We start from the raw sequence: 21080 nt of genomic DNA, 5'->3' as shown, positions 1-21080 counted from the left end.
TGCTGTCAATGAAGGAGGTAAGCAAGCAGATAAGCAGACAGGCAAAGAGGCAGACTTACAGGCAAGAAAGTTGGAAGACAAAGAGACAACAGAAAAATCAAGCAGGGCGGCAGGCAGTAGAGCTGGCAGGGAATTATAAAGTCAAGCAGGCAGGCAGGCAGGCAAGAGAGAATGCAGGCAAGCAGGAAAGTAGGTTAATCAACAGGAAGTCAGACTATACGAGCAGACAAGCAGGCAGGCAGTAAAGCAGACAGGCAAACAAAAGGAATGACAGACAGACAGACAGACAAAAATGTCGTGAAATACACCTTCTGTGAGTGGAGTTTCCCGATAGCCAATCACAGCGTCGCCCCCCCCCCCACTCTGTGGGCCCCGCCCCCCCCCCTCCCCGCTGTGTGTCTAGACTTGTAATTCTAGGCTCCGAGTTCGATGCCCCGGTGATGGCAGAAACAAAAATGGCAGAGTTTCTTTCACCCTGATGCTCCTGTTACCTAGCAGTAAATAGGTGCCTGGGAGATAGACAGCAGTCACGGGCTGCTTCCTGGGTGTGTATGTGTTGCTGGGGGATTAGTAGTTAGTATCAGTTGATTGACAGTTGAGAGGCGGACCGAAAGAGCAGAGGTCAACCCCCGCAAGCACAACTTGGTGAATACCCAAGCACGCACACAGAATGCTCCACACACGTGCTAGTCGTGCCCGTGCCACCTCGTACCCGTGCCCGTGGCACCTCGTGTCTGGCACGGACTCTCACTCTGCACGTTCTGAGAACTTCATTTTGAAACCTGTATATATATCTTTGGTGGGGGGGGGGGGATAGTTTTTGATAATTTGCATACCTTTTATGGGAAAATTAATCTTTGGAACTTTACATACTCCTTACTTAAATTAAAATCAATGCCCTTTAAGAGTCTAAACTTAAAAAAAAAATCTAAGTGGTTTGAGGACTTAATAGTACCGAGAAGTGCTTACTTAAGTAATGACATTCTCAAGATGGCTTCCTACCCCGCGCTTGTCAATAGTTAGCTGGTCTAGTGTAGCTGACCTTGTGGCAGCTTGACCTGACACAAGCTTCCTTGACCTCGAATAATTCACTTCTCCGGAACAGTTGGTTTCTGTATTGTATACATTATGTTGTATTAGACAAAATGCACCTTTGAAAACACTCTTGAAAACTCATGGAAACTTATGCTGATGTGGAATTGTAATCGTAATTGATGAATTTATTCTTTCAGCGACGAATAATACTTTGGAAAACTATGAATTGACATGACTATTTTATTGACATTCTTGGGCACATCTGGCTCGTCGGCGGGCCAGGTGTACACAGCCAGGTGTATTTTACCAGGTGTACACTACCAGGTACACCCCACCTGTCTCCACAACCACCTCACATAATATATAATATCTCTGATAAACTCAAACTCCAAAAAAATATTACATTCCACAAAAATTTCACAAAAAATGCTAATTAAGCCTATTGCTGCCTTACCAAACCTTCTACTCCATGTAACTAAACACACATACAAAGTATACACATAGTCAAACACTCACACATTTCTCTGTCATTATCAGTTACCCGAGGCGTCTCTGAGAGTGAGAAAACAGGAAAGTATTGGCGAGGATAACGTGGGGCTCCGAGCGAGGGTAAGACTCAGGAACTTGGCACAGATATCAACGTCGTAGTATTTTTACTCCTAAGGCGTCTCCTTCAACGGTGATCTTGGATATGTGCTGACCCTCCCCCCCCTCCCCCCTAACTGTGTTGACCTCAGACAGTGATTGACCCCCCTCCTACTCAGTGGACCCCATAGACTGGACCCCACCCACTTAGTGGACCCCACAGACTGGACCCCACCCACTTAGGGGACCCCACAGACTGGACCCCACCCACTTAGTGGACCCCACAGACTGGACCCCACTCACTTAGTGGACCCCACAGACTGGACCCCACCCACTTAGTGGGCCCCACAGACTGGACCCCACCCACTCAGTGACCCCCATGTTACGATACCACCACACTCACAATATACCATGTTACGATACCCACACACTCACAATATACCATGTTACGATACCCACACACTCACAATATACCATGTTACGATATCCCTCCCCCCTACTCACAATTTATATTTCATTTTTTTTTTCATATAGCTCTGCTACCTAAAAAAAGAGATGCTTTAGGTATAAACGCGATGCCATAGCTATAAGTTGTCAGAACATAATTTCATAGCTATTTCACAACATTACCTTACCTAATTATCCTTAAGGAGCACACACAGAGGCTGACACAGTTAATCTCAGGAGTTGGGAACCTTCCTTACGAGGAGATTAACCAAAAAAATTAACGTTCTCTAGAGTCTTGAAGAGTAACATGACTGACGTGCATTAATAAATAATAAATATTTAAATATTTATTTAAATATTTAAGATTGTAAATAATAAATAATAATTATAAATATATCAACACCAAAATACATCACGAAACAATGAATCTAAATTGGATAAGTTTCGTTTGATAGAAAGACCTGGGTAAATACTGGTTTGGAAACAGGAGTGTTGATGTATGGGACAAAATTACCGGGTAGGATAATAGAGGTGGGGGATTGTTGGATTGTTGCAGGCGGAGGTAGGGAAATGTATGAGTTCGTGTGGATAGCGACAGGAGCGTCCTCGTATAGACCAAATGGGCTTTTAACAGTTTCCTTAATTCTGTTTTGATTAGGTGGGATCGAACCCGTGTCACTAGCCCCTCCATAGGTACATCAGATTATCGTGTTCAGAGAAATAGTTCCTTGTGTAAATAGCAATTAAAACTAATTATATCGTTGCGATATTTATTAAATTCTCTGTCCAACTGTTGCATTTTATAATACACGTAATAGTAGTGCATAAACAATTGTGATTAATTTGAGGAGAGCTGAAGAAAAAAGTGTATATATCAAGTTACTGGATTTTTAATTAAAGCAGAATTTACAAAAACAACATTTTAATGACAAGTTTCTAACACTCTCAGAAGCTCCTGAATGAATGTAAAGGGAAACTCGACACACAGGATGTAGCGGAAATCTTTATGGATCACCTCGCATCCGATATTCATAAAACTTCACGCGGGAAAAAATGGCTTAAAGATGCATAGCCCAAATAAGTAAATATTGCTTCGATAGAGAGAAAGAGAAAGCAGTAAGATAACCTGCACCCAGCTACAGCTGAACCCGTGAACTGAGAACCTGAAACTCTATAGAATGTCTGTCTGTCTGTCTCTTTGAAATAGGAGATCAGACGCCTGGGGCTAATCTCACTCAAGAGAGGGGAACACATGATTGCAATAACCAAGATTCTGAGAGCAATTGACACTCGTTAATTAGAGTGGTGCACACATCCCTACACTCCACCTGGAGGCATTCTTAACTTCAAGGAATCTAAATAGATTATCTTGATTTTTAAGGCAGAATTGTAGCAGTTAATTGTAGTAAATAATGTTCGCAAATCTGTTGGCAAGATTGTCAAGTGATGTGGAAGAGGTGGAAGGAATGCAAGTTGCCAGAGATAACCCGCAGTTATTATCATTACTAAATGCAACGGTCCGGGAAAAATCCTGCTGTCATAACGAAATCATACTGGAAAAATTCTCTGAAAACATCCTGAAAAACATCCTAGAAAACATCTTGGAAAACATCTTGAAAACCTAGATAATATTGACAAACTCCCAGTTGTAAAGTGGAGTAAGACATAACAATAATATACCAATAAAGTAACTAAGTCTTCTTGAAGAAGAAGAAGAAGAAGAAACATATCAGAGAGCTTCTAAGACTTAGTGATAATCTCCCCCAGAACCAACACACTATAGAGAGGACAAGAAAAAATAACTCTGATATTCTTGAAGACAAAAGAACGAATTAAAGACGAATTAGTCACAATCTTATAGAGTTTAAAGACATCACAATCTGAGAATATATTGAAATAAAAATCCAAATCAAATATAATATGGCATAATAAAATTACTTTCAATAATAGGAACAAATATACATACTAAAAAAAAAATGAAGGAACGCTCCTGTGAACATTAGAGGGGAATATTGCATACAAACGTTGCACATTAAACAACCAAAAGGCATATGAGGTACTTATAAACATGACCCTACCCCCCCATCCACTACGGGCTCACCATAGCCCGTGCTACTTGGAACTTTTTGTTCCAGGTAGCGAATCTTTACAACAACAACAACCCCCCATTATGGAACATGACGGGGGTATATACCCCCCATTGTGGAACATGACGTGGATATATATACCCTCATTATGGAACATGACGTGGGTATATACCCCATTATGGAACATGACGTGGATATATACCCCCCATTGTGGAACATGACGGGGATATATATACCCTCATTATGGAACATGACGTGGGTATATACCCCCATTATGGAACATGATGTGGGTATATACCCCCATTATGGAACATGACGTGGATATATACCCTCATTATGGAACATGACGTGGGTATATTCCCCCATTGTGGAAGATGACATGGGTATATACCCCCATTGTGGAACATGACGGGAATATATACCCCCATTATGGAACATGACGTGGGTATATACCCTCATTGTGGAACATGACATGGGTATATACCCCCCATTATGGAACATGACGGGGGATATATACCCCCATTATGGATCATGACGGGGGATATACCCCCATTATGGAACATGACGGGGGATATATACCCCCATTATGGATCATGACGGGGGATATATACCCCCATTATGGATCATGACGGGGTATATACCCCCATTATGGAATATGACGGGGGATATATACCCCCATTATGGAACACGACGGGGATATATACCTCCCATTATGGAACATGACGGGGGATATATACCCCCATTATGGAACAAGACAGGGATATATACCCCCCATTATGGAACATGACAGGGATATATACCCCCATTATGGAACATGACGGGGATATATACCCCCATTATGGAACATGACAGGGATATATACCCCCATTATGGAACAAGACAGGGATATATATACCCCCCATTATGGAACATGACAGGGATATATACCCCCATTATGGAACATGACGGGGATATATACCCCCATTATGGAACATGACAGGGATATATACCCCCATTATGGAATATGACGGGGGATATATATACCCCCCATTATGGAACATGACAGGGATATATATACCCCCATTATGGAACATGACAGGGATATATACCCCCATTATGGAACATGACGGGGATATATACCCCCCATTATGGAACATGACAGGGATATATACCCCCATTATGGAACAAGACAGGGATATATACCCCCATTATGGAACATGACGGGGATATATACCCCCTATTATGGAACATGACGGGGGATATATACCCCCATTATGGAACATGACGGGGATATATACCCCCCATTATGGAACATGACGGGGGATATATACCCCCATTATGGATCATGACGGGGATATATACCCCCTATTATGGAACATGACGGGGATATATACCCCCATTATGGAACATGACGGGGATATATACCCCCCATTATGGAACATGACAGGGATATATACCCCCATTATGGATCATGACGGGGATATATACCCCCTATTATGGAACATGACGGGGGATATATACCCCCATTATGGAACATGACGGGGATATATACCCCCCCATTATGGAACATGACGGGGGATATATTCCCTCCATTATGGAACATGACAGGGATATATACCCCCATTATGGAACATGACAGGGATATATACCCCCATTATGGAAGAAGACAGGGATATATACCCCCCATTATGGAACATGACAGAGATATATACCCCCATTATGGAATATGACGGGGGATATATTCCCCCCCATTATGGAACATGACAGGGATATATACCCCCATTATGGAACATGACAGGGATATATACCCCCCATTATGGAACATGACAGGGATATATACCCCCATTATGGAACATGACAGGGATATATATACCCCCATTATGGAACATGACAGGGATATATACCCCCCATTATGGAACATGACAGGGATATATATCCCCATTATGGAACATGACGGGGGATATATACCCCCCATTATGGAACATGACAGGGATATATACCCCCATTATGGAACATGACAGGGATATATACCCCCATTATGGAACATGACAGGGATATATACCCCCCATTATGGAACATGACGGGGATATATACCCCCATTATGGAACATGACAGGGATATATACCCCCATTATGGAACATGACAGGGATATATATACCCCCATTATGGAACATGACAGGGATATATACCCCCCATTATGGAACATGACAGGGATATATACCCCCATTATGGAACATGACAGGGATATATACCCCCATTATGGAACATGACGGGGGATATATACCCCCCATTATGGAACATTACGGGGGATATATACCCCCATTATGGAACATGACGGGGGAAACGCAAATTAATGACATCGAAATAGGGAGTGAGCTAGGGAGCAGTGATCACAAAGAAATCAGATTTAGCATAGAATGGAATAGACCAGTAGGAGAAAATTCTGTTAAAGTGCCAGATTTTCGAAAAGCTGATTTTAATAGCCTAAGAAATTTTTTGGGTCAAATTGATTGGAAAGTCTTGGGTATGGGGTGTGGGCCGGTCTTGGAGCGAGACATGAACCCAGCGATAGGTGACTTAAATGGGGATTTCGATGTGGATTCAATATATAACTTATTTAAGAATATTCTAAACAAAGCACAGGAACGTAGTATACCATACAAATTGAATAGATCGAATACTAATGACCCAAAGTGGATAACAAAGAATTTGAAGAACCTTATAGGTAAAAAGAGAGCTTGGTACAAAAGGATTAAAAATGGGGTGGTCACTTTAGAACAGGAATTCGTACAACTGGTTAGAAATGTTAAAAAAGAGATAAGGAAAGCAAAAAGAAACTATGAAGTTCGCATAGCAGGGCAAGCAAAGACAAATCCTAAAGGGTTTTTTCAGTTATATCGTACTAAGACTAGGGAAAGGATAGGTCCATTAAAAACTGATACAGGTCAAATAACAGATAGTGATGAAGAGATGAGTAGTATTTTTAATAAATATTTTGTATCTGTATTTACTAAAGAGGAACTTAACAATATGCCTTCAGCTGAACAAGTCTATGTGGGTGGGGACGAGGACAGGTTGACGAGTTTAGCAGTTACCAGGGAGGATGTTCTTAAACAAATAGTAAAACTCAAACCAAACAAATCCCCAGGGCCGGATGAAGTGTTTGCCAGGGTGCTTAAAGAATGCAAAGAGGAGCTTTGTGACCCACTGTCAACCATATTTAATAAATCAATAGAGTCAGGCAGAGTGCCAGAGTTTTGGAAAGTTGCTAATGTGATACCAGTTTTTAAGAAAGGAGATAGATCACTTGCGTCTAACTATCGACCAATTAGCCTAACGTCTATTGTGGGAAAGTTACTCGAATCTATAATAGCAAATAAAATTCGTCTTCATCTTGAAAAACATAAATTAATAATTGAGTCTCAACATGGTTTTATAAATGGCCGTTCATGTTTAACAAATTTGTTATCTTTTTATTCTAGCATTGTTGAGGCAGTTGATAGTGGTAAGGATTGCGATGTTGTATACCTTGACTTTAGCAAAGCTTTTGATACAGTGCCACATGAAAGACTGATTAAAAAGATAGAGTCTCATGGTATTGGGGGTGCTATATTAAGCTGGATTAGGGCATGGCTATACCAAAGGAAACAGAGAGTTAGTATAAATGGAATCAAGTCAGAGTGGGAAAATGTTGTAAGTGGAGTGCCTCAAGGCTCTGTCCTGGGATCTCTGTTGTTTATAATATATATAAATGATTTAGATTCAGGTTTGAGTAGCAACATTTGCAAATTTGCCGATGATACGAAAATCGGTAGGGAAATTAATTCGGAGGAGGACTCACTATCACTTCAAGTTGATCTAGATAGGGTTTTGAAATGGTCAAAGGATTGGCAGATGCAGTTTAATGCTGATAAATGTAAAGTTCTGAGGTTAGGTAATGATGATAGAGTTACAAGATACGAGCTAGATGGTGTTGTGATTGCGAAGTCGGATTGCGAAAGGGATCTGGGAGTTATGATTAGTAAGAATTTAAAACAAAAGGATCAATGCATAAATGTTTGTAATAAGGCAAATCGGACACTTGGATTTATTAATCGCAGCGTTAGTAACAAGACACCTGGTGTGGTTCTCAAGCTATATCTTGCTCTAGTTAGGCCCCATTTAGATTATGCAGTTCAATTTTGGTCGCCATATTATAGAATGGATATAAATTCACTTGAACGTGTCCAGCGTAGGATGACTAAGTTAATTCCCCAAATTAGAAATCTTTCATATGAAGAAAGATTAACAAAGCTTAAGTTGCATTCACTGGAAAGGCGAAGAGTTAGGGGCGACATGATAGAGGTTTACAAGTGGGTGAATGGACATAACAAGGGGGATATTAATAGGGTATTAAAAGTATCAACACAGGACAGAACACGAAACAATGGGTATAAATTGGATAAGTTTAGATTTAGGAAAGACTTGGGTAAATACTGGTTCAGTAACAGGGTTGTTGATTTGTGGAACCAATTGCCGCGTAACGTGGTGGAGGTGGGGTCCCTCGATTGTTTCAAGCGCGGGTTGGACAAGTATATGAGTGGGATTGGGTGGTTATAGAATAGGAGCTGCCCCGAATGGGCCAATAGGCCTTCTGCAGTTACCTTTGTTCTTATGTTCTTATGTTCTTATATATTCCCCCCATTATGGAACATGACGGGGGATATATACCCCCATTATGGAACATGACGGGGGATATATACTCCCATTATGGAACATGACGGGGGATATATACCCCCCATTATGGAACATGACGCGGAACTGATCAGTTCTTCCCAGGAATGATGCTGATGATTTAGGAAGTACTCACCTAATTGTGCTTGCGGGGGTTGAGCTCTGGCTCTTTGGTCCCGCCTCTCAACTGTCAATCAACAGGTGTACAGGTTCCTGAGCCTACTGGGCTCTATCATATCTACATTTGAAACTGTGTATGGAGTCACCCTCCACCACATCACTGCCTAGTGCATTCCACCTGTTAACTACTCTGACACTGAAAAAGTTCTTTCTAACGTCCCTGTGGCTCATGTGGGTACTAAGTCTCCACCTGTGTCCCCTGTGTTAAGTGTTAAGTGTTAAGTGTTAAGTGTTAAGCATCCGGTGACAAAGACAGATATATCCTGTAAAGTCCCCTTTTAAAAGTGCTGAATTTATTCAGTCTTGAAAAGAGAAGAAAAATTAATAATTCAAAATGAACCAGAATATAAAATGAACAAAAAAATGCATTACCATATTTGACTCAAAGTCTTGAATATTGCACAATTATATGCACTGTGCAACACTGTGCAACACTGTGCAACACTGTGCAACACTGTACAACACTGTGCAACACTGTGCAGCACTGTGCAACAATAGGATTCAAATAGCCAAGTGCCTTCACTCCAAAAACCTCTCTACAAAAAAAAAAGTTTTCTTTACATTAGGCACAAACTTCACTTCTAATCGGTGACAAACATTATGTTAGCTAAGGAAGCACACACCTAGTTTACAACCATTGTATTCCCTTGCAGACGAGGAGTCACAATAACCTGGCTATTGTCACAAGGAGTCACAATAACCTGGCTATTGTCACAAGGAGTCACAATAACCTGGCTATTGTCACAAGGAGTCACAATAAACAAAACAGTTTAGTCCCTTATGGTCTTGCTTACACAAATTATTCCCTCAAAGGGGGCTTCATAATTCACAATAAAGGTTGCTACGTGTCTCTGTATATGTGAAGGAATTACTGTTCCTATATTGTTATGTTGTATCGTTATCTACTGCAGTTTGGAGGGGGTCCAGGGGTGTGTGGTGGTCCTGGGGAGGGGGGTTGTGGTGCTGACTGCAGTGTGTGGGGGGGGGGGTCCTGGGTGTGTGTGTGGGGGGGGGGGTGCTGGCCGCAGTGAGTGGGGGGGAGGGTGGTCCAGGAGGACAGTTCTGGGGCAGAGTAGCCCCTGTTAATGTGTATTACTGGTGTTAAGTGTTGGAATACAGTTGTCTTTCCATAATGGTGAAGATCCCTTCTGGTCTTCTTTCTTCCTTTTTCCACCTTCATTACCATACACTTGCTGGGAACAACTTATAGTAACCACTGGTTTCCCTACGCCTGGTGGTTGTTCAAAGTCTTCAGGTAACTTTCTGCAGTCATCCTCGTTTTTTCACATTTCTCATCAACTGTGAACACTGACACCCACGAGCTCTCTCCCTCAAAGTGCCACGCTCCTTTCCAGAGCCTTGAGGGGACTCTAACTGCTGTATCTCTATACAGCGTTACACCTTCTCAGTCCCTTTGTTTTATGTCCCTTAGGTTCTCCCTTACCCAATTCAGTGTCTTAATTCCCAATTATCCCAGCATATTTTTTGGTTTGAGGAACGGTATCGAATGCGTTTTGACAGATTAGAAAAATACAATCTACTCAGCCTTTCTTTTCGTGTTGTATTTTGATAATTCTATCATAGAACTCTATTAAGTTTGTTTGGCATGACATTTTCCCTCTAAATCCACGCTTCTGTTCCTTTACAAAGTGCATCCTCTCTAAGTGCCTCATAATAATCCCTTTATCCCTTTTATTGTAATTATAATTCTGTAATAATTATTCTGTAATTTTGTAATTATTCGGTATTTTGTTATTTTGTAATGTAATTCTGTAATTATGTAATTATATATATTGTAATTATATAAAAAATATAAAGTAATATTTATTGTAAATATAATTATAAGTATTGTAATTATATATAATTAAATAATCCCTTTTACTGTAATTAAGTGGCTTTGTCACTAAGAAATTCTTAAGATTTCCCGTTTCGAGTATTTTATCTTCCATTTTAGCCAACGGGTGAGAAGGTGCCGCAGGAGGAGGCAGGGCGGGACGAGGTCTCGCGCTATTGATTTTATCCCATTTAGTTTCTACGAGTGTTTTTCCCCTCTCATAGTGACCATACTGTGGCATCTACTACTACTTCTCCCTACTTCCAGTCCACGACTTTGGTCTCCATGTTGATTTAGGAATATAAATGATATTGTTGACCAGACCACACACTAGAAATTGAAGGGACGACGACGTTTCGGTCCGTCCTGGACCATTCTCAAGTCAATTGTCGACTCACAATCGACTTGAGAATGGTCCAGGACGGACCGAAACGTCGTCGTCCCTTCAATTTCTAGTGTGTGGTCTGGTCAACATACTTCAGCCACGTTATTGTGACTCATCGCCTGCATATATGATATTATTTATGCAGTGTCTGAGGCTATATAGCTGCCTGTGATTCACAATGTGATCACACTGCACAAGGTTATGACTAACGAGTTATAACTACTCGCTAGTTATAACTCTCAAGGCCAAAAGGATTTACAGTATTCCTTGAGACATTTGTGTGGAGGAGAAGCACATGTATTGATGAAAATATTGTAAATGTTATACAAGATTCGTGTGCGTGTGTGTGTGTGCGTGTGTGTGTGTGTGTGTGTGTATGTGCGTGTGTGTGTGTGTGTGTATGTGTGTGTGTGTGTGTGTGTGTGTATGTGTGTGTGTGTGTGTGTGTGTGTGTGTGTGTGTGTGTGTGTGTGTGTGTGTGTGTGTGTGTGTGTGTGTGTGTGTGTGTGTGTGTGTGTGTGTGTGTGTATGTGTGTGTGTGTGTGTGTGTGTGTGTGTGTGTGTGTGTGTGTGTGTGTGTGCGTGTGTGTGTGTGTGTGTGTGTGTGTGTGTGTGTGTGTGTGTGTGTGTGTTAAACATATAGCGTTATAAAAAAAAACTATTTCACATCAAAATTTTGTTTTGTAAAAAAAAGAGAGATAATTCCGAGAAAAACAAACAAACAAACAAACACGAAGGGAAGGGAACTCTCAGGAGAAAGCGCCAAGCCATTACGACTATATAGGCCTGGGAAGGGGGTCAGGATAAGGATTTGGGATGGACGAGGGAGGGGAGGGGGGAGATATAGGAATGGTGCCCCCAACCACTTGGACGATCGGGGATTGAACCACGACCTGCATGAAGACAGACCGTCGCCCTACCGTCCAGCCCAAGTGGCTGACCAACACGACTATGTTGTGATACTGACCAAGAGCCACGGCAACAGTGCCAGGCCGGGAGGTGTGCGTCGCCGGCATGGTGACGTGCGTCCTGCTGCGTCACTGTTGCGTCCTGCTGCGTCACTGTCACGTGGTGACGGCTGCCTACACCAGCCTCTGCACCATGTCTGCCCTACACCGCCCTCCCTCTCTGCTCTCTAGCACTGTCTGCTGCTGGCTTAAGGGAGCGGCCGCCACTAAACAGGCACTGTAACTACTGCTCCCATTGAACAGGTCCTCGTATGGTGGTGGTGTGTGGGGGGGGGGGAGTCACTATCTCCTGCAGGTTTATTACAACCTTGAAGGCTTGCTGCCCCGGGCGGTGTGGGCGGGAGCGGGAGCGGTGCGGGCGCCGGAGAGAGAGGGGAAACAGCCGCACTGGCCGCAGTCACAACTCCGACTGTGCGGGCAGCGTGTTGGTGGTGGGGCCGGGTGGTGGTGGGGCCGGGTGGTGGTGGTGTGGTGGTGGTGGTGGTGGTGGTGGTGGTGGTGGCTGTGTGCTGGTTGTGGCGGCGGTGGTGGCTGTGTGGTGGTGGTGGTGGGGCCGGGTGGCGGCGGTGGCGGTGGTGGTGGCTGTGTGGTGGTGGCGGCGATGGCAAGTCCACCACCACCACACCACCACCACGAGACTCTCAAACGGATGTTCAACTTTACAAACAGAGATGCTAGCCATTCAAAAGGCTTCGGAACATGCTCTTGCTGAACACCGACAACATGTTATCATACATACAGATTCGAGAACCGCCATTGAAACCTTGCAACAAGAACACGTATGTGATAACATACATCTGATCACAAATGTCATATTATTAATGCAAACACTCAAACGACAAGGCCGACGGGTACTTATCAACTGGGTGCCAAGTCATGTGGGAATAATAGGAAATGACATTGCAGACGAAGCTGCAAAACTTGCAACTAAGAGAAGAAATGTTGACATTTACATACCACAGAGTCTATCACAGATGAAGAAAGTAATTAGAAACAAAGCAATGCAAAAGATGTACAGTGATCACAACGCAGCAGTTGCAACATCAGGATCTGCAGGTTGGTACAAGAATTAATTCAACTACGAACCACTTAGTTTGATGAAAGGGAACAGTAGAACAACAGAAGTACACTAACATCGCATCAGGCTTGGATACCCATGTGCATGGGAAATAGGCTTACAGGTTCCGGAAGATGAGAGGAAATGTCAACACTGTGGAGAAATGCCCGACAAACCACTGGAACATTATTTAACACAGTGCACAGTTACAAACCCATTAAGATTTCAACTTAGATTCAACAGAGCAGAAGAAGTTGTTAAACACATATGGCAAAATCTTACTGAGGCGACCATACGAGTCATAAATACTCATACTCCGCCCAAGTAAAACAGAAACAAGCAACACTTAGTGGGCCAGCCAGAGGCTTAGGGCCCGCGCAGGAATATCCAGGCAAAAAAAAAAAAACCCCACCACCACCACAATTACTGACCCATCAGTGTCAATGAGGAACTGAGATCTAGCGGTGTCTACCCTGCCTCATAGCCCTGTTGTACCTGTTGCCAGATAATTCAACTATTCTGGCTACATTTTTCTGTTTGTCGAATCTGGCCTTAAATATATGGATGGAGGTGGGTTCCAGGGCTTCTTTGAGTGCACTTCACTTGTTAACCCCTCGTATGGGGTACAAGTTGTTCCTTGTACTTCTTCAACTCATTTGCGTGTCTAACTTCCTCTTATGTCCTCTCATCCTACTTTATCTCAGTTTAAAGAGACTCTCCTTGTCCAATTTTACATTTCCCCAGTATCGTGTATGTTGTGATCATATCCCGATGTTTCTTCTCTCCTAGGATTGAGAGATCTATGGTTCCCTAATAATATCCTCGAGGCTGAACCAATCTCAGCTCTGTCATTAATCATGTTACAAACCTCTCATCATTTTTTTATTTGCTCAGTGCTGCATATTTCAGCATTAGTCTGACAAAGGTTGTGTCGGCTGAGTTGAAATAACCCTGATTTAAGTTTCTAAACTACATTTTAATGTATGTCAGCGTCCCATATGCTGCTGATGTTACCGCCTGTTGATGTGTGCTATATGTGTTAGTGTAGCAATTATATCCACTATAATTATTTTCGTCTCTCTGATTCCTATAGTTGTCATCCCCTTATGGAGGAAAAATGCTTCATTTCTCTCTTTCCCATCTTAATTACCTTGCACTTACTGGGACTGCGTTCTAGCAATTATTGGTTTGCCCACTCCTGTAGTTTGTCGAGGTCTCTAACTTCCTGCACTCCACCTCGGTTTTTACATTCCTGACTAGCTGTGCGTGACCTGTATGTGACCTCGATCACTCCCTCAGGCAGGTCATTCACATCAATTCGGAAAGCATTGTTCCAAGGAGTGAGCCTTAGAGGGGCTCCACTTCTTACAGTCCTCCAGCTCGAAACCTTCGCTATGACTCTGACTCTTTGTTTTCTGCCCTTCAGGTACTCCCTCACCCAGCACAGCATCTATCCAGGTATCCCAGCTTGCTTCTCCAGGTTGACACCAGCGTCTTGTATTAGTATAGTATTATAGTATTAATGCTATTTGACAATCTAGGAAAGTTCTGTCAACCCAGCTTTCTTTTTTCAGTTTTTTTTAAGTCATAAAAATGGTTGAGTCTTATTACTCAACCAAGTTTGTCATGGTTGCCTTCAAGTGTTCAATTATTATCAGTCTAATTACTTTCTCCGGCACTTTTTTCTGAGAGGAAAAGACGAGGTATACGAGAACATCCTTCTTAAATTAAGACACATTAGTCCAAGACATGACAGGTGGAAGCTGTAAACTTGAGTTTACAGCTTGAGCTATTTATATATATATATATATATATATATATATATATATATATATATATATATATATATATATATATATATATATATATATATATATATATATATATATATAAAATAGGCCTTCTTCAGTTTCCTTTTTTCATAAGTTTTAACTATAGTACTGTTCCAGTGTTTTACTTCCCCATTTAGATTATCCCAATAGTAGAAACCTGATATTTTTTTAGTCTAACAGTTTATTTTTGTACGTTTGACCAACAGTTGCTGCAAGTACTACCATTGTGGAGGCCGGGTCGCCCAGTCATCCCCTCTGACTTTATCGTGTTCCTCTTCCTCTTCCTTAGGTGTCCAACTCTCGCTTTTGTTTATCGTTTATCTTCCCTTTTTTTGCGCGCATGATGGAGAGAGAGAGCGGTTGTTCTCCGGCGTGTGGTGGTGGACGCCCGGCCCGCGGGTCGCTGGCGGGTGTTCGTGCTCACCCGCAGCTGGTAGTCAGTTCTAGCCAGAGTCTCTCTGCTCATCTCATGTTCTCTTTCTCTGTGTACGCGTCTACGTGAGTGTTATAATAACTTTCATCCTCCAGTTTCCCCCTCTGCTTCTCTTCCTCTCTCCTTCATCTCCTCTTCCTGCTCTAAATATATCTAATCAAGGTGAAGATCGCAGTTGCTAATGAAATCGTTCGCCAGCGGTGTTGATAGCGGTCGCCGCCACTGGTGTTCCCGGCGCCACAATGCGCCCGCGGCGGCCCGGGAGGCGGTGGCCCGGGAGGCGGGGGCCCCGGGAGGCGGCGGCCCCGGGAGGCGGCGGCCCGGGAGGCGGGGGCCCCGGGAGGCGGCGGCCCGGGAGGCGGCGGCCCCGGGAGGCGGTGGCCCGGGAGGCGGCGGCCCGGGAGGCGGCGGCCCGGGAGGCGGTGGCCCGGGAGGCGGCGGCCCGGGAGGCGGCGGCCCGGGAGGCGGCGGCCCCGGGAGGCGGCGGCCCGGGAGGCGGCGGCCCGGGAGGCGGCGGCCCGGGAGGCGGCGGCCCGGGAGGCGGTGGCCCGGGAGGCGGTGGCCCGGGAGGCGGCGGCCCGGGAGGCGGCGGCCCGGGAGGCGGCGGCCCGGGAGGCGGTGGCCCGGGAGGCGGCGGCCCGGGAGGCGGCGGCCCGGGAGGCGGCGGCCCGGGAGGCGGCGGCCCCGGGAGGCGGTGGCCCGGGAGGCGGCGGCCCGGGAGGCGGCGGCCCGGGAGGCGGTGGCCCGGGAGGCGGCGGCCCGGGAGGCGGTGGCCCGGGAGGCGGCGGCCCGGGAGGCGGTGGCCCGGGAGGCGGCGGCCCGGGAGGCGGCGGCCCGGGAGGCGGTGGCCCGGGAGGCGGCGGCCCGGGGTATACTAATATGTTATCAGCGCAACTTCAGTCACAAGTATACTGGTTAATATCACATAAATACGAGACAATAAACTGACTGAGGTAGATGGATGATTTCATCTATCAACATCTATCAAACAGAATGTCTATTTGTTTGTCTGTCCAAGGCAGGCCAGACGCTTGAGGATAGCATCACTCAACTTTTCCAAATGACACATGGGTGGTATATGAGTGACATAGGCCAGTTGGGGTTGGCTTAAATGGCATCCTTTAAAAAATATCGGTAACTAACATCCACCACCCACTGTGGTTTTCATGGTCTGAAATCGGGGATTCGTTTTCCGGAGAATTTTTGCCATATTTTTCGAATACGGTACTGTCACACTTGAAACAATTGCCTCCTCCATCGAGAGTTTAAGATCTCAGGAGCACTGTGTCTACACCGACGGCTCAACCCAGTCTTCTACAGGACGGACTGCAGCGGCATGTAGGTTTTATAGAAATAATATTTACACAAAGACTGTCAGTGTCAGGTTAAACAACTGGCTGACCTCCACACAAGCAGAACTAGCAGCATTACAACTAGCTACCAGTACATTAAAAAAACATTGGAGGAGGAATAATATTTTGTGATTCAAAGTCTGCTCTTCAAGCAATCGAAAACTTCTCTTGGAAGATCGACAGCAAGAACCTCATACTACCAATTATAAATGACCTAATTGATGAACAGGGTAAAGGGTCTCCAATCTCCTTTGTATGGATACCATCACACATAAATATAACCCATCATAATGAGACAGACATTGCAGCCGAATTAGCGTGTAACAAGGATGAAATCGAAATAGATCTAGATATCCCCATCTCTGCTGTCAAAACTGTATTGGTCCAAACACTCAGGTCTGATAGGAAAGAAATTACTGACTCCCAACGACCTGAAAGTACTAGTATAAAAAGCTATGATTTCTTCAGATCTAAAACCTATATCTATGGGCAGCACAAAACGTCCACTAGACTGTGCGACACAGTGGTTGCAAGGATCAGGTTGGGTTACCGTTACCTGTGGCAGGTGGCTGCAGGTGACGGGTCTCCCAATCCTGAGCACTCCAGTTGCAAACTCTGTGAGCAGGAACTGCGGCACGATCTCCCGCACTACATCACCGAATGCCCAGTTATCAGACCTTTCAGACCAGTTGGCATGAGGTACCTGGAGCTTTGCAATTACTTTATTCACTCTCGTATTCTTGAAGATATCCTCACTGTGTACCCAAACTTTGCCAGTGCAGGCTACTGAACATATGTCCCTGTATGACTAACCATCCTGCGAGATGGGGACTTGTATTAGCACTGCTACCTTACTCACTCTTGTGTTGATGATATCCTCATAATGCATCCGGAGTCTGCCAGTGCAGACTGCCTATCACATGCCTCTGTATGACTAACCATCCTGTGTGATGGAGATTGTTTAGCATCACCTAGTTAGCTTCTTGACACACTGTACTCCCCTTCATATAGTCTAGGGCAGCTGCACTAATGCACATGTACCTCATGTACTAATAACAAAAATCGTAATTCTAATTAAAATTTGTTAAGAGTCAGAGAGAAAGAGAGAGAGAGAGAGAGAGAGAGAGAGAGAGAGAGAGAGAGAGAGAGAGAGAGAGAGAGAGAGAGAGAGAGAGAGAGAGAGAGAGAGAGAGAGAGAGAGAGAGGTGGAAGAAAGAAGGGGATGGTGAGATGGTGAGAGAGGTGACAGACGGGGGAAGACTGTGAGAGAGAGAGAGACCCGGGCACCGCCGGGTCCCCCCTATAGGAAGTCCCACATAAGAGCAAGTTACACCACCACCACGACAGTGACCTTTAATACAGTGAACACACACTTTAATACAGCTTTAATACACACACATTAATATAGTGAACATTTATCAGACTATTCATCATGACTCAGAATCATACAAGAAAATCCTGGCACCTGAAAGAAACTGATATGCAACCCCACAAGTCAAAATACAGCATGTTGTATAAATACAAATGAACCGATAAGGTGGAAAATACAGAGATGAATACACCAAGTATTGAAGGCTTCTGCACCATGGTCAAGAACGACCACAGCAGTACCAGGAGACCACCACAGCAGTACCAGGAGACCACCACAGCAGTACCAGGAGACCACCACAGCAGTACCAGGAGACCACCACAGCAGTACCAGGAGACCACCACAGCAGTACCAGGAGACCACCACAGCAGTACCAGGAGACCACCACAGCAGTACCAGCAGACCATCACAACAGTACCAGGAGACCACCACAACAGTACCAGCAGACCACCACAGCAGTGCCAGGAGACCACCACAACAGTACCAGGAGACCACCACAACAGTACCAGCAGACCACCACAGCAGTGCCAGGAGACCACCACAACAGTACCAGGAGACCACCACAACAGTACCAGGAGACCACCACAACAGTACCAGGAGACCACCACAGCAGTGCCAGGAGACCATCACAACAGTACCAGGAGACCACCACAACAGTACCAGGAGACCACCACAACAGTACCAGGAGACCACCACAGCAGTGCCAGGAGACCACCACAACAGTACCAGGAGACCACCACAACAGTACCAGGAGACCACCACAACAGTACCAGGAGACCACCACAGCAGTGCCAGGAGACCATCACAACAGTACCAGGAGACCACCACAACAGTACCAGGAGACCACCACAACAGTACCAGGAGACCACCACAGCAGTGCCAGGAGACCACCACAACAGTACCAGGAGACCACCACAACAGTACCAGGAGACCACCACAACAGTACCAGGAGACCACCAGAGCAGTGCCAGGAGACCATCACAACAGTACCAGGAGACCACCACAGCAGTACCAGCAGACCACCACAACAGTACCAGCAGACCACAACATACACTGCAGTAGACTATGAGGCCGCATGCAGTATGTGGTAAGTGGGGCGGGGGGGGGGGGAGGAGGGGCCGTAGAGTAATAAGAGTCAAATTGATCTTGGCAGTGATGGTGCAGTGCCACCGCTCGCCCCCGGGGTCAACACTGGAGGCCGGACAGTGCAAACATTTTGTGACCGGCGCTGTGACCCCCCGTCCATCCCCAGTGACAGGGCCGGCGGGTAGTGGAGACAGGGCGGCAGGAACCAGAGGGAAGAGGAAATGGAGGACTTGAGAAAAGTCTGTCACACCTCAATTCGTCCTTCACTTGCTCTCTCTATCTTTCACCTGACACCATATTTCACCATTATATATATATATATATATATATATATATATATATATATATATATATATATATATATATATATATATATATATATATATATATATATATATATATATTATTATTAAATATGACCGAAAAAGTAAGATTAATAATTCTAACACGAATTTTCTCAATCTTTCGTACATTACGCTTCACTGTTGGAGGTAAATCAAAAATCAATTCTCCAAAATTCATTTGGATTTAGAAATCCTAGTAAACAACACAGAAATCATCGATAGATACAGCGATAGCAGGCGGCTTGACGTTTGCGAGGCACTACACATCAAGAAGTCAACACCAGCAATCAACAGCCAATTATTGCACAACTATATTCTACCCACCTCAAGACTCCGCTCCAATATAGAAGCATCAAGAAATATGGACCAATAGGCTTTCTACAAACACTTCTATTCAATATCCATTGCTTCGTGTTCTGTCTTGTGTTGATGAAATTAATACCCTATTAATACTCTTGTTCTGTCTTGTGTTGATGAAATTAATACCCTATTAATACCACATTTTGTTCTGTCTTGTGTTAATGCCACATCACCCCTTCCACCTCACTCAAATGTAGATATAAAATCGGAGATACGTAAGTTCTATTCAGTTGTGTATTTGTGAACTAAAGTCTTTGAAAATGTAATAAGTTTTACGAAACGCGCCCGTGTCGCGTCAGACTAGAAATAAAAATGAATTTTGGAGAATTGATTTTTGATTTACCTCCAACAGTGAAGCGTAATGTACGAAAGATTGAGAAAATTCGTGTTAGAATTATTAATCTTACTTTTTCGGTCATATTTAATAATATATGTCTACAGGAAAGACTGCTACCAAAATATACTAATATATATATATATATATATATATATATATATATATATATATATATATATATATATATATATATATATATATATATATATATATATATATGTAAACTATATACGTTAATTGGGTCGTCGGTTTGAATTGAAGAGAAAATATATAATTTAACGTCAACAATAAAACAAAATAGCTTATATAATTGGCGTTGTTCGGGACAAGAAGCCTGCGTATATATACTAAATCAGGATTGGTCGTGGTACCAGCATGGTCGCGCCGCTGCCCTTCGTCAGGAGGCAACCCCCATAACACTTGCCTGACTCTGGGAGTACCTGTCTACTGCTAGGTGGACAGAGGCATAAGATGAGAGTGAAAAAGTGCCCAAAAGCCTCCGTTTTGCTCGTAAATCAAATCCTACAATACTTGGTCTTGAGACGAGAACATAAGACTATGGACATACAAGACCCATTTGACCTGAATTTACCTGAGGGATCACTATTTTTCTGATGGAGGGCCTCGACGGGACAGGAAGCCGGCGGTTTGTCAAAGGAACTCCTCCCTTCCCTATTTGTCCTGATTTTACAAGTCT

The 21080-nt window shown here is 44.1% G+C and overlaps 1 protein-coding gene across 13 annotated transcripts in view; it reads right to left on the bottom strand.

The window, feature by feature from the left end:
* Positions 1-21080, bottom strand: part of qvr (protein quiver) — a 435902-nt gene that overhangs the window by 164515 nt on the left and 250307 nt on the right. For 6 of the 13 annotated variants that reach the window (XM_069337924.1, XM_045765310.2, XM_069337841.1 and 3 more), the window contains exon 1: positions 12213-12611. The exons of the other annotated variants lie outside the window; for them this stretch is intronic. In XM_069337924.1, the coding sequence (XP_069194025.1) occupies positions 12213-12261 (49 nt within the window). In that variant the 5' untranslated portion in view covers positions 12262-12611. Of the gene's footprint in view, positions 1-12212; positions 12612-21080 lie in introns of those variants that run through there. 13 annotated transcript variants of the gene reach the window in all.

Source organism: Procambarus clarkii, chromosome 1 (assembly GCF_040958095.1).
Source record: "Procambarus clarkii isolate CNS0578487 chromosome 1, FALCON_Pclarkii_2.0, whole genome shotgun sequence".
Classification (NCBI taxonomy): Eukaryota; Metazoa; Arthropoda; class Malacostraca; order Decapoda; family Cambaridae; genus Procambarus; species Procambarus clarkii.
Note: the sequence above shows the minus strand (reverse complement) of the source record. Positions and strands in the feature narration are given on the sequence as shown.